This window comes from Sturnira hondurensis, unplaced genomic scaffold (assembly GCF_014824575.4).
Source record: "Sturnira hondurensis isolate 20B ecotype Veracruz unplaced genomic scaffold, ASM1482457v3 Scaffold0024990, whole genome shotgun sequence".
Classification (NCBI taxonomy): Eukaryota; Metazoa; Chordata; class Mammalia; order Chiroptera; family Phyllostomidae; genus Sturnira; species Sturnira hondurensis.
Window position 1 is genome coordinate 793,640 of NW_028097621.1, and position 14,768 is coordinate 808,407.

At 39.5% G+C, this 14,768-nt stretch overlaps 1 protein-coding gene across 2 annotated transcripts in view; it reads right to left on the bottom strand.

Moving 5' to 3' along the window:
• Window positions 1-14,768, bottom strand: part of RNF115 (ring finger protein 115) — a 94,446-nt gene that overhangs the window by 52,292 nt on the left and 27,386 nt on the right. Inside the window, exons 2-3 of one of the 2 annotated variants that reach the window (XM_037039090.1) lie at window positions 6,860-6,918; window positions 5,943-5,994 (exon numbers count right to left, since the gene is read on the bottom strand). In XM_037039090.1, coding sequence (XP_036894985.1) covers window positions 5,943-5,994; window positions 6,860-6,869 — 62 coding nt within the window. In that variant the 5' untranslated portion in view covers window positions 6,870-6,918. The remainder of the gene's footprint in view (window positions 1-5,942; window positions 5,995-6,859; window positions 6,919-14,768) is intronic. The other variant, XM_037039089.1, reaches the window with a different exon arrangement.

A 14,768-nucleotide genomic window follows, 5' to 3' on the forward strand; every position in this document is an offset into this window, starting at 1 on the left:
TAACTAGAAAATCAAGGAAAGATCAGGTAAGAAATTGAGGAGAGGAGCCATTACAGTGAAGAAGGACCCACAGAGCCAGCAATGCAATTCAAATTTGACTTAGCAAAAGAGGAAAAACATTTATTCTCAAAGAAGCTAAGAAATAAGACAAGATTCTCAAAATAATGTTTCATTAAAAACCATTCAGCCACCAAATACACACATGAGACAGTAACAGTTAATATTATTCAGGAATGATTAAACGTAGCAATGTAAGGGGTCTGGTACTATATTCAGCACATTATAAAACGGCTTGATATTTTTTCCTTCTCCTGATAGTTTTCCCTGTTCTTTGATTCATCTCATCTACCTGTCCTTAAGGTTCATCTCAAATGCAACCTCCTCCATTGAGTCTTTTCTGAACTCACCAACCGTATGAGATTCCCCCATACTCCTCTACATTCTGACTTCGATTCAAATTCTATCTTGCGTTATAAATATTTAGAATTTGTCCCATTCATTTCCACCCCTTTCCCTTCTTTCATAAATATAAATTCAGAGGGTAAAGACTGAACTTTATTAATACAGGTATAATTTTTATAATGTGTCAGACATTATACAGAACACTCATCACTTTTGAAAACTCTACAATTCCATATTCTATATTGACAACTTGAAAATAAAAGTTGTTAAATTAGCACCATATGTGTAAACATGTGAGAAACAACTACACTGCTAACTAGTTCAATGCAGCAGGGAGGTATGGTAGAGCACTTGAGTGCACAGTCCATGGAGCTTTCCTGCTCTGTCATCTACCAGCTGAGTGACTTTCAGACACCAACCTCACAGTGCTTCAGTGTCCTTATGTATAAAGTGAGAATAATAATAGCACTTACAATAAGGTAGTGGTGAGGATTACTGAAGTTAACATGTAACACACATAGAACACTGCTGGGCATCACAGAAAGCCTTTTAATAGAGTATGAGGATGGTAACTTGCGGGGAAGTAATGGAGATACTGCACTTTGCCATGTATAATACACAGCCACATTTTTAGCTCAGTAAAAAAGTCTTTCATTTTAATTTTTTAATTCAATGTTTTATTTATTTATATTTATAAACAGAACCCATTTTTGTATTCCAGGGTATTATTTTGCATATGGATGATCATTACTGTTTTCTAGAGTTACACTTTTAACACATAAATATAAATGAAAGAATTAAAAACATTTATATAGGTACAAAATTAGTACTACCATATATAATGCTCATCCTATTTTTCCTCAAAAATGTGGGCAAAAAGTACACACCATACACAGCAAAACAAGGCAGGTGCTGCCAGCTAGAGCAAGAGAAAGGTGTGTCAATTTCATCCAGGAGGTTGGGAAAGGCACTGCAGAATTGGTCTTGCTTGGCATAGAAAAGGGAGCTCCCTCCAAGTGGAGGGTTTAACGCATACAGTTAGGGTGGAGAGAAGGATGTTCTGAGAACTTCTTAGGCAGGAACTGCTCCCCACTCCTGAAATGAACTTGGTGTCAAAGAGGAAACAAACATAGCATGTTTCCATCTCAAGAACATTTTGTTTGTCCGTAGAGAAAACTTGCCAGACTGGAAAAATATGGTCTGTGATCAGAGCCTACACTGGCAGGGAGGCTGATGAGAGGCACCTACCTAGTTAATTCCAGGTTGTGGAAAAACTTGTTAAGAAAATTAAAGGCTTAAACAGCTCTGAATGAATTATACAAGTTAATAGTGTGTCTCAGTTTAGCAAATCATTTTTTAGCCCTCCACTCTCCTTAAAATAAACAAACTAAATAAGTTGCAGTCAAGTTCATACCCCACAATCAAATGTTATCAATGCTAGGCACGAACCTTGATAAAATCCCTGACTTCTTTTTATCCTCCTCATGACCAGAACACTAATCTTTTAACAAACAAGGGACATGAATTGCTGTGTCTCAAAAATGACAGAAATTACTAAAAATAAAATCAATGAAGGGCAGAGAAAAGGACTCACTTAACTTTAGCTTGTATATAATTAAATTCATTTACATGTAATTCGGTATAGAATTTAGAGACAGAATAACCAGTTTTAAATTAATATAGTTTATTAACAGTTAAAAGTGATAACACCAGCTGAAAATGAGGGAGGGAGTGAAATACTGAGTTTCCTTTGATAGGTAATTACAAAATGTGCTCTTGAAGTTCAAGAAGACAGTCTTAGGGAAACATTTTTTTAAATCCTCACCTGAGGTTATGTTCATTGATTTTTAGAAAGGAAGAGGTGGTAGAAAGAGAAAAAAAACATCAATGGATTGCACCCCACAGGATCAATCAACCTGTAACTCAAGCTATGTGCCCTGTAGTGGAATGGAACCCATAACTCCCCTCCCCGCCCACCCTGCCTACCCTACCCGACATGCTCCAAACAACTGAGCCTCAAGGCCAGCACCAGGACAACACTTTAAAAATAAAAATTAGTTTGCACTCTGTTCAAGTGATTTATTTTGCACCAAGAACTGGGTGTGAGACATGATGTGATCTGAAATTTCATCCTTGATGGAACTGCTTGGGGCGATGTAATTTTTAATTTTTTCTTTTCTCAGCCTGCTCGGCCTATGACATTTTCTATTTAAAACTTAATCTTCTGAAATTCCTCTGGAATTTAAGCAAACCTAATCTTTTGGTGTATAAACAAAAGGGACTTAGTATATTGCTTTCCCTCTGACACTCAACAGCCTAGGATTGTCAAAGTAGCAGCTAATAGGATTTAGTATTTACCATGAAAGTCAAACAAACCCAGCCCTTCTTATCTGGTTGCCTATTAAGTAATTCACTTTTGAAAAGGTTCTCCTTTACCATTAAAAATGTTGCATCTCTCTTTCACAATATTTGAAAGGTACTGAGGGTAAACTGAGCAGAAGACAGTTAAGCTTGATGAGGAAAGCTAAAGGGAACACCGATTTAGTTAAAATATAGTCTAGATCACCAAAAGAGGTTATTGAGGGAGAAAAGATTAATAATAGTTTAAAGAACAGCTTGATGACAAAGATATTTTACATGTTTCACTGAGTGCTTCTCTATTTCTACCAAGAAAAGAAATGCATTTAACAGACTTTTAGAAGTTTTCAACATTCTCTTTTAATATAAAAAAAGCACTTGAAAAAAATGTCTATTATGGTAAGCTAGTTAAATGCTTACTTAAAATTTGGTTATCTGGGGAGAGGCAGGGGGAGGCCCTGATTTGTAGTGTTTGTTGATTTCTTTGGTATATAAATACTACTCCCTCCCAAAAGACTTTATTTTATTAGTACAAGTATATGTAGAGTGTTTATTATGTATCAGACATTATACAGAGCACTCATCACATATCTGGGCAGCATGGGGTGCAGTGGCTTGTCACCAAGCACGCACGTAACACGAAGACTTGTGGGAAGAAAATGGGTTTTTATTAACAGGGTTCCCAATTTGAGGGGGGCTGGGAACATTCTTGTTCCAAGTCACAGAAAACCAGCTACTCTCAAGAAGATTAAAAGTCCAAATCCAAGTCCAGAAGTCCCCCATTATTGCTCATCTGTAGCCCAAGGTTGTTACTCCAACAGGTCTTGTCTCTCCAGCTCCAAATCCTCTCTCTTTCTCTGGTGTCAGAATCACCATTGCCTCACAGCAGCTCTCTTTCTCTCAGGGTTTGAGGTGTGCTGCCAGATCACTCTAGACAGCTGTGCCGGGAAAAGTCCATTCTTGGGGAACTTCCCAGGTCATGTCTCTGTGTGTTGCTCTCAGCCTCTGTGCACTGCTCTCAGGGTGAGAGTGGAAGCAGTCTAGGACCCAAATGCCATACAGGGTTGCAGTGTCTAAAGGGCTAGTGCCCAGCAAGTCAAGCACTCTGGCATGGGACCCTGCTTCCAGGAGCTGGCTTCCAAACATGTGGGCACTAAGCCCCAAGCCCCAAGCAGTTCCCGCATCTGCCACTAGCAAGATGGAGGCCTCTGCAGCCTTTGGTTTAAAAGTCCTCCTGCAAAATCCCTCTTGTGTGGGAAGCCTGTGGGAGTGTCCACCTTTTCAACCACTGAAGGCTAACATAGACCATGTTTTCCTCTGCCCCTCTTCCGGCTGCCACAAGGGGTTAGAAGTATTGACCCTTACATGCTCTACAAGCTCCTTTCTGCTGAGTCACAAGCAGCTTTGGGTAACCTCTCTCCTCTGGCAGCCCCTCCGTTCCCAGAGAGGGAAAACACTTTTAATCTTCAGCTTTGCCTAGGAGTTTATTTCCCCCACTCCTGCCTCCTCTCAGCAATTTGCCCTAATTGTTACATGACCCCTTCTCTGTTATAACTACTTTTGAAAACCTGGTAATATCATTTTCTATATTGATAACCTGAAAATAAGAGTTAACTTAAAAAATCAGTATTACACGTGTAAACAATAACTGTCTATGCCCCAAAACAGGGAGAAATACTGTCCCTGTGAAATCTGCTAAGAGAGGAAACTGGCTAAGGCTTTGGGATAAGGGGGACGGAAAAAACTGCTGGATACAACTTTTACTTCAGGAGACACACGTTAAGTGCACAAACATATACAACTCACCCTAATGAAAGCTATAGTAAGTAGCTTTCATTTTCAGAATTACAATACAAATCCAGGCATTGTGCTGAGCTTAATGAGTAAACACACAACCTGGTTAGTCAGGAACCAAATACGAAAAAGCAAAGCAAATGCTATTCTCCATGTACTTATTCTCAGGCCATCTCAGATTTCTAATCTCTCATTAGAAATCATTTAATACCTATATTTGTTTCAGAAGTTAAATGCTTTTATAAAAAAATACTTCGGATGTAGAACAAACCTAAGAGTACCCTATAATCCATGCCAAATAAGAAAGTAAACTACCACATAACTTTTTTAAAAAGATGAGCGGTGGTATATATCCACTTTATTGCTCAAGCCTAGACAAAGTTCCAAGGCTGTTTCCTGCCTTTACTACATGGCTTCAGGGATTCCAACAGCCTTGGTAATTAAAGCCATTTGGGGGTTCTGCTCCCCCTTAAAATCCATCAGCAACCCCCCTTTCCTTAAAATTCCTTAGTATTTTTTAAGGGTGATAGGGCTAACCATGGGGAAGGGATAATAAAAACAACCATTGTTCTGAGAAATGTTACAAAGTTTCAGAAAATTTACAAGATGCCCCCGTAGATAAATGTCCAGTAGCATATGGGGCCCATCATCCAATATTTACATGTAAGGATTTCCTCATTAGATTGTATCATCCACTACTTACCACTGTAAGTATTCAAATCTGCAAATGTTTATGAACTTTGCAGAAGAAAACACCATGCTGCCTCTAAGACAATGATTGTTAATAAAAAAAGATTTCATCAACCATTTAAAAAACTAATATTTCAAAAGACATTATCTTTGGATTGCAGTATTTGCTATTGATAGCACCTGTATATGACAAACTTTATATAGGCATAAATTAAATAACTACTAAGTCAAATGAGAGCACGATCCATAGAATTCATAGTTCCCTGCAGGGATAGATTCGTCCTACAGCTACTATCCGCATTTATGACTGTGATTTGTATATAGGCCTAAAGAAATTAGAAGTACGATTTAAAACTAGAGAAAGTACAGCCATTAACTGCCACCCAACAACCAATATACTTTTTATTTAATACATACAGAGCCTAAGTACTTGAAATAAGTATTTGATGCAATTATAAGCACAAATAAAAAATACCCAAATTAGCATGCCATCCATGACACACATAATTGCTAATTTTGCTATCATGCTAATCTTACACATTCAGAGTTGGTATTGTGTATTTAAAACCGAGATTATTGCATTAACATTTAAATGCTTATAAAAAACTAAATCCCATGCCATATACAGCCCCAGAAGCTCCAACTCATTCATACATAAAGTCATTAATCATTGATAATGTTAAACTAATAGTACATACTGTAAAATGTGTAGTTTTTCCTGGTTGTGGAAGGGACCTTCAAGTTTAGATTCTGCCAACAGCAATAGTAAAGGTATTACTTACTGCCATTAAAATCTCCAAAATTAAGATGAAAAACTTCAGAATAGATTTTTAGCCAGTCAGTAGTCCAACTGTCCAACTAATGTTTAACCATATAGACACAAATAAACAAATGTGCCACTATGTTTGGCCAAAAAGGCCATCCTATCAATGCTATTCTACTTTTATTACGTTTTTATAGTTTTGTTCATATTAACCAAGAAGGAATATATAATAGTCACTCCAATAAATATTTCCCCTTTTTATAGGTTTTGTACCTTTACTAAGACCAATGAGAGCCAATTTCAAACATTACAAATCCAAATATTAGTATTACAGTAGGAAGATGGCATGTGTTTGTTGGTAATAATTCCAGTAAGGACAAGGACTCAAGGCCTCCTCAAGGCAGAATAATAACAATTTCCCTAGCTAGAAAATACCCTGTTTATTAGATATCTGTGTCAGATGCCACTCTCAGCCCACCAAGAAGGTGTAACTGCAGTTAGCTTCAAATAGAGTGGTCACTAAAAAGTAATCAATAATCTAAAAGAACCTTAAAATCTCAGAAAATAAACCGAAACTTACCAGATTTATTGATTTACAGATATAGGTTACCAAGAAATGCCACACATGATCAGAAACAATACATCTTACCACATCCAATGTAACATCAGTTTCCAAATTTTCCCATTTTTCTTCTTCCCTATGCCACTTTTCTCCCTCTCCAAACTCACCCATCTTCCTCTAAGCAAAGAGTATAAGTTACAAAACAAATTCCTTCCTATTCATTCACTCAATGCTGAGAGAAAATAATTTTGATAACAGAACGTCTGATTTATCATGAGTTTGTACAATACCTGGAATCATCTGTCACTTCTTCAATAAAGCCTGATTCACATCTGGGACAAATATATTCCTATAAAAAAAATAGTCTTTCATTAAAAGCTAAGTATGTACTTTCAGAATAATATGCAGTACATGAGCCGATGCTATGAAATGTTGTATGTGCTTGCTCACTCCCAGGATTACATTCTGTTACTCTCTGGCAAATGACAAATTCCATAAGATGTTTGCAGAATAGCTTCTTAAATGGTTCCCACTGAGAGCTGAAAGGGAGAACATCTAAGAGATTTTTCTTTTTCTTAATCTGTGCCAATTTTTTAAAAACTGCAATGAATTTATCACCTAATTTTCTCTTAAAATCTAATGAATAAGATATATTAGTGGTTTCAGAGCAGTAAAAGATTATAATATTGGTGAGTATAAAAACTGACTCACATAAATAAGACATAAAGTGAATCACAGCATAAATCAATTTATAGGTTAGGAATTTACAATAAAGTTTTTACAATATTTCTAATCTATTTTTTGATTACCAATGATTCCAAAGTAGACTTACTATTCAGATCCAGGTTAAAGAAATCTTCAGAAAGAAACAAGTATGAGGTATCACGCTCCCTGATATCAAACAATACTACAAAGCTACAATAATCATACAGTATGATGCTGACATAAAAATAGACATATAAATCAATGGAATAGACCAGAAAGCACAGAAACAAATCCCATTTTACACAGTCAATTGATCTACAACAAAGGAGGCAAGCATATACAACGGGGTAAAGACAGTCTCTTCAACAACTGGTAATGGCAAAACTGGAGAGATACAGGGAAAAAAATAAAATGTGATTGCTCTTTCTTTTAAAGATTTATTTTTAGACAGTGGGGAAGGGAGGGAGAAAGAGAGGGAGAGAAACATCAGTGTGTGGTTGCCTCTCACATGCCCCCTACTGGAGACCTGGCCCACAATTCAGGCTTGTGCCCTGACTGGGAATCAAACCAGTGACCCTTTGGTTTGCAAGCCAGCACTCAATCCCCTGAGCCACACCAGCCAGGGCGCAATCACTTTCTTACACTCCATACAAAAATAAACTCAAAATGAACTAAAGACTTAAATTAAATGTTAGACCTGAAACTGTAAAACTCTTAGAAGAAAACATAGGCAGTAAACTCCTTGACATTGCTCTTAAGAGTATCTCTTTGAATTAAGTGTAAAATGCACACTTATTAGGCCCAAATTTTTGAGGGAAAAATAAGGATGCACATTATACATGGGTATAATGATTATATACCAGGGGTATGATAATGGGTATAATAACCCTCTGTATCAAGGACACAAAATATTGGTGAGCATTATACATGGGAGCACATTAAACCAGGCAAAATATATCTCCTTGAGCAAGGAAAACAAAACATATATGTATAAATGGAACTGTATTACACTATAAACTTTTTGCATAGTGAAGGAAACCAACAAAAGGAATGGGAGAAGATTTGCAAATGATACATCTGATAAGGGGTTAACAACCAAACTTTATAAAGATCTATAACTTGATACCAAAAAAATACCCAATAAAGAAATTGGCAGTGGACATAAATAGACATTTCTCCCAAGAGGACACACAGATGGCCAAGAGACATGAAAAAATGCTCAACATCACTGCTAATCATCAGGAAAAATGTAAATTTAAAACCACAATGAGATATCACCTCACACCTGTCAGAATGGCTAACAAATGCTGGTGAGGTTGTGGAGAAAAGGAAACCCTTGTATGGTCAGTGGGATTGTAAATTAGTGCAGCCTCTAAGAAGAACAGTATAGAAATTCCTCAAAACCTTAAAAATAGAGCCCTGGCCTGCCCTAGCAGATGTGTCTCAGTTGGCTGTGGCACTATCCATAAGCCAAAAGGTCTCACAGGTTTGATTCCCAGTCAAGGCACATGCCTAAATTACATATAAGAGGCAACCACTGGATGTTTCCCTCTCTCTTTCCTTCCCCTACTCTCTCTCTAAAACCAGTAAGCATGTCCTCGGGTAAGACTGAATGGCTGGAGTGGTTCAGCTGGTTGATCAGCTGGTTGATCCCAATGGTGGGGGGATTCAGTTCCTGCTCAGGGCACATACCTGGGGTTGCAGATTCAATTCCTGACTGGGGTGTGTGTGGGAGGCAACCAATCAATGCTTCTCTCATATCAATGTTCCCCACCCCCAAATCAATAAATATATTTTTAATTTAAAAAAATATAAAAATAAAGCTACCATATGATGCATAAATTCTACCTTAGGGTATCTGAAAAAACAAAAACAATAATTTGAAAAGATATATGCACCTCTATGTTCATTGAACCATTACTAGAAGTAGCCAAGTAAGGAAGCAACCTCGGTTCCACCAAGGAATGAATGGAGACTTCTGGCCAAGATGCAGGCGTAGGTGGAAACATTGTGCCCCCTCCCACAACTAAATTTAAAGACAGCGAAGTTTTAGAAACAAAAACGCAGCCAAAACAGTGAAAATTTAACTGTACGGAAGTCTGACAACAACAAACCACTCAGCCAGACCGGTAAGAGGGAAGGAGTTAGCAGTGGAGTGGGACTGGGCTGGAAAGATCGTTCTGTCCGACTAACCCAGGAGCGGAGGCGGAGATGGAGGCAAAGGCGGTTGGTGGATCCCAAGCGTGGGGTGGCAACAGGCAGACCCAGTGAGGGCGCAGGGCAGCTGGCTGACTGTGGTCACACATTTGCACGCAGATAAACCAAGCAAAGAAGTAAACAGTGAGACAGACCACTCAGGCTAGGGCCCTAGCAATGCGATTTAGAGCCTGAAAGCACCAACTGGCCAGATTTTCTGGGGGTCGAGGGGCCGGGAGAGGCTCCCAGGTTCACAGAGAGTTCATTGGAGAGACCCACAGGGTCCTGGAGAGTACACAGGCCCACACACTCGGGAACCAGCACCAGAGGGGCCCAATTTGCTTGTGGGAAGCCACAGAGGGGACAGAAATCTGAGAGAGAGGAGCAGAGCAAAGCGTCATTTTTTTCCCCTCTCTGATGCTGCGCCCATATACAGCACCACAATCCAGTGACTGGGTTGCCCGGCCCTGGTGAACACCTAAGGCTCTGTCCCTCATACATAACAGGTGCAATCAGACCAAACATTATGACACAAGAACAGCTCAAAGCCCCAGAGCTGATAACTCTAACCAAAAAAGAAATAGCAAACCTCTCAGATGCACAGTTCAAAACACTGGTGATCAGGATGCTCACAGAATTGGTTGATTTTAGCCACAAATTAAAGGAACATATGAAGACTAAACTGATTGAAATGAAGGGAAATGCACAGGAAACCAATAGTGATGGAAAGGAACCTGGGACTCAAATCAAGGGAGTGGACCAGAAGGAAGAAAGAAACAACCAAACAGAAAAGAAGGAAGAACAAGAATTCAAAACAACGAGGAGAGGCTTAAGAACCTCCAGGACATCTTGAAATGTTGCAACATCCAAATTATGGGAGTACCAGAAGGGGAAGAGGAACAGCCACAAGTGGAAAACTTATTTGAACAAATAATAAAGGAGAACTTCCCCAGTCTGGCAAAGGAAATAGACCTCCAGGAAATCCAGGAAGCTCAGAGAGTCCCAAAGAAGTTGGACCCAAGAAAGAACACACCAAGGCACATCCTGATTACATTAGCCAAGATTAAAATGAAGGAGAGAATCCTAGAAGCATCAAGAGATAAGGGGACAATCACCTACAAAGGAGTGCCCATCAGACTGTCAGCTGATTTCTCAAAAGACACCTTACGGGCAAGAAGGGACTGGAAAGAAGTATTCCAAGTCATGAAATCCAAAGACCTACAGCCAAGATTGCTCTATCCAGCAAAGCTTTCATTTAGAATGAAAGGACAGATAAAGTGCTTCTCAGAGAACATCAAATTCAAGGAGTTCATGATCACCAAGCCCTTATTATATGAAATGTTAAAGGGACTTATCTAAGAAAAAGAAGATAAAAAATAGGAACAGTGAAAGGACTCACAGTTATTAACAACCACACCTAAAACAAAAGCAAACTAAGAGGACAGCTAGATCAGGACCGGAACCATAGAAATGGAGATGACATGGAGGGTTAGCAACAGGGGAGTGGGAGGGGGAGAAGAGGGGAGAAGGTACATAGAATAAGCAGCATAGACGGTAGATAGAAAATAGACAGGGGGGAGGGCAGGAGTACTATGGGAAATACAGAATCTAAAGAACTTGTGTGCAGGGTGGAGGGGAGTGAAGGGGGGAATGGGACAACTGTAATGGCATAATCAATAAAATATATTTTTTAAAAAAAATGTATGGATAGAGATGTGAAGAGAGAAACAGAGGGAGAGAGAATGAGGAAACCAAAGTTTTGCCACTCTGAAGCTGCTTTTTGGGATATTGACTTTAAGCTGTTTATTAAGAAACAAGACCCTGCCCTGGCTGGCGTAGCTCAGTCGATTGAGCGCGGGCCTGTGAACCACATGATCGCGGTTCGATTCCCAGTCAGGGCACATGCCTGGGTTGCAGGTCAGTTCCCAGCAGGGGACTCACGAGAGGCAACCATACATTGTTCCTTCTCTCCTTCTCTCCTTCCCTTCCCCTCTAAAGATAAATAAGTAATATCTAAAAAAAAAAGAAACAAGACCCTAAAAGAATCTTTGACCTTCCCTGATTTCCTGCCCAAGAGATTCAGAAAGAGAAACCTGCTTCAGGAAGGAGATCTTAGGAATTCCCCTTAGCCTAAGGTGAATTAAGTACGCTAAACAGAGCGATTCAGAAGAGACCTGTTAGCTAGGTACCCTATGTGTCCCACTGCTTGAGTTGCCTAGCAAGAATTTTCCTGCCCATGTAGGTTCCACCCTGCCTCAAGTACCTATATTAATGGCCCACTGTCATTTCTGATATCTAAGATGCACCCCCTCCTTTTGAGACAGGACAGTAGGATGCTAGAAAAATTCCTGGGTAAGTGGAATGGAGAAACTGAGGCAAGAAAATTAAACAAGGGCAAACCATTGAACAACTTACAGCCAGGCAGCATGTTATCTCCCCTGAGATAACAGAGATACTCAGAGCAAATAGTTCATACCTCTCCTCCCTAACCAGAGAATGAATAGCTTCAGAGTCATAAACCAAAGGTGTCCCCACACCTTTGGTTTATTAAAGAGGAATGCTAATACAGAGAGATAACATCTAAACCAAGGGAGATAGCCTGGGAAGAAGCTATGTTACTAACTCCTCTTTCAGCTCCCCCACCTCTTACTCCCAAGAGAAACAGCAAGTCTGTGATGCTCCTAGGAATTTCCCACATCTCCCCTATATAAATTTGCTTCTCAAAGCTCAAGGAAAGGTGGATGTTAGAGTTTTTACTCACCACTGTTAGAAATGCGTGAGAGATTGAGGCGGGAGGAATTTGGTGATCTCATCCAAGTGCCTCTATTTGAGGCTGCACTTGTGAGGCAGGAGACAGGAAGGAGGAAACTCTGGATGTGCCCCAGAGCTAAGATAAAGGATATCAACACAGGATACAGACCCCATTCTAAGTTCAGTTGTTCATTTTCTGGAAAAGCACTGGATCATGGTGAATCATGCATGCACCTGCACAGAATATGCTACAAATGACCCCTGCTTCATTATATTAGCATTATAATAAATTAACATTGTGTGAGTCCTGGCTGGTGTAGCTCAGTAGATTGAACACAGGCCTGTGAATCACACGATCGCGGTTCGATTCCCAGTCAGGGCACACGCCTGGGTTGCAGGCCAGTTCCCAGTGGGAGACTCACGAGAGGCAACCATACACTGATATTTCTCTCTTCTCTCCTTTCCTTCCCCTCTAAGGATAAATAAATAAAATCTTTAAAAAAATTAACATTGTGTGACCCCCTTCTCTGGTGGCCAATCAAAGAAAATTATGGGGGACCACATGGACAGTAGCTTCAAAGTAATATAACTACTTGTACACATGCAATAAAAGCCTGACAAAACTAGCCAGGAAATATCCACCCTGTAAGAATAGAATCCCTCCAGCCCCAGAGGTCAATCTCTGCTTGGAGTTAGCCTGCTCCCATGTTCTGTGGAGTGTACCATCACTTAATAAATCTGATCTCTTTGTGCTATAAACTGTGTGTGTCCAGTTCAATTCTTTGTCTGCAATCACCAAGAACCTGGTTACCTGTGCTGATCTGTGACAATTAGGCTCTCACTATTTATAAAATTTGGGCCTTCACTACCATGGGGAGTCCATCTCAGCAGATAAATTCCTCATCGGGGTTTACACTAAATGAATCTTTTTAGTCCACAAATGAAGATTCATATCATATCTTTTTTAAATTTTATTTATTTATTTATCTTTAGAGGGGAAGGGAAGGAGAGAAGGAGAGAAACATCAATGTGTGGTTGCTTCTCATGCATCCCCTGCTGGGAACTGACCTGCAACCCAGGCATGTGCCCTGACTGGGAATCGAACCGCGATCATGTGGTTCGCAGGCCTGCACTCAATCCACTGAGCTACCAGGGCCTCATATCATATCTTTATTCAAAATTTTCTTGTTCATTTATTTACTTGTATATCACCTGCTTCTCCACATTAACAAATTACTCCTGTAAGAAAAAAAATATTTGTTATTCTACAGAAATGTTAATTTAACTAAGAAAAAATTCCATTAAACTAGTTTCTATTTTCTACAAGAAGGAAATTATTCTTCTGACTGGACTAATTAAAAATGAGCACAAGATGGGTTAACAGGAGAAGACCAAATTAAAAGTTTAATAACATACAAACCTGTATACATGGGAACAGTAACTAACTCCCCCAAATGGTGAAGCCATCACCTTAAGTTCTACGTACAGCTAAAGGCAAAAAGAGTACAGCTAAAGGCAAAAAGACGATGTTGTGGCTAAAAAGTAGTTATGGGAAGTTACTGGGGAAAACACAGTAAACAAGGTTCAGATTATTATGCAGATTTAAGTCCAAGGCTTCTCCACAGATGGTGAAGGCAGGCTGAGTAAAGTGAAGGACACACCTTTACAAATGGAGATTTTTCCCTTACAAATGTAAATCATGTAAAAAGTTACTCTTTTTACAATGGGTAACTTCTACTCTGGAGCTTCTCCCAAGTCTGCTGTTTCTTAAAATTAACCAACAAAATTATCAACATTCCAAAGGAGCATACCCTGAGGTGGCAAACTCTGCTCTCCTTCAGTGCCACAAATCTCTCTTTTAAATAAAAAAATAAATAGATGCCTTGGCTGGTGTGTAGCTCAGTGGACTGAGCATGGGTCTGTGAAGCAAAGGGTCACTGGTTCGATTACCAGTCAGGGCATATGCCTGGGTTGCGGGCAAGGTCCCTAGTAGGGGACACATGAGAGGCAACCATACATTGACATTTCTCTCCCACTCTTTCTCTTTCCCTTCCCCCTCTCTCTAAAACTAAATAAATAAAATATTTTAAATAAAAAATAAATAGTATCAAGATTTGGGCTGACAAGAAAGAAATACACTTTGGAGAATGCCTTATCATAGTTTTTAAAAGTCTATTTTAAACTACTGATTCAAGTAGATCTGGGAAATACATTCTTTTCATTATACTACATTAGTTGAAAATAACTATGCTTTGGACTGCCAGCCATCATGAATGACAGTGACTATCCACACCAGGAAGATCATGACCAACAGACCACTTCCGCGGAAACAAATGGTCATTGATGTCCTTCACCCTGACAAGGCAACAGTACCCAAGACAGAAATTTGGGGGAAATGTGGTGGCATTACAGAACAGACTTGTGGGGCGGGGGACACACACACAACAAAACACTATTACCAAATGGACCCCTCTTCCCCCAGGCTCCCCTGTACTAGGTTCGCCTGGCCTGCTGCCTAGGAATTATAGCTCTCAATGTCAGAGACTG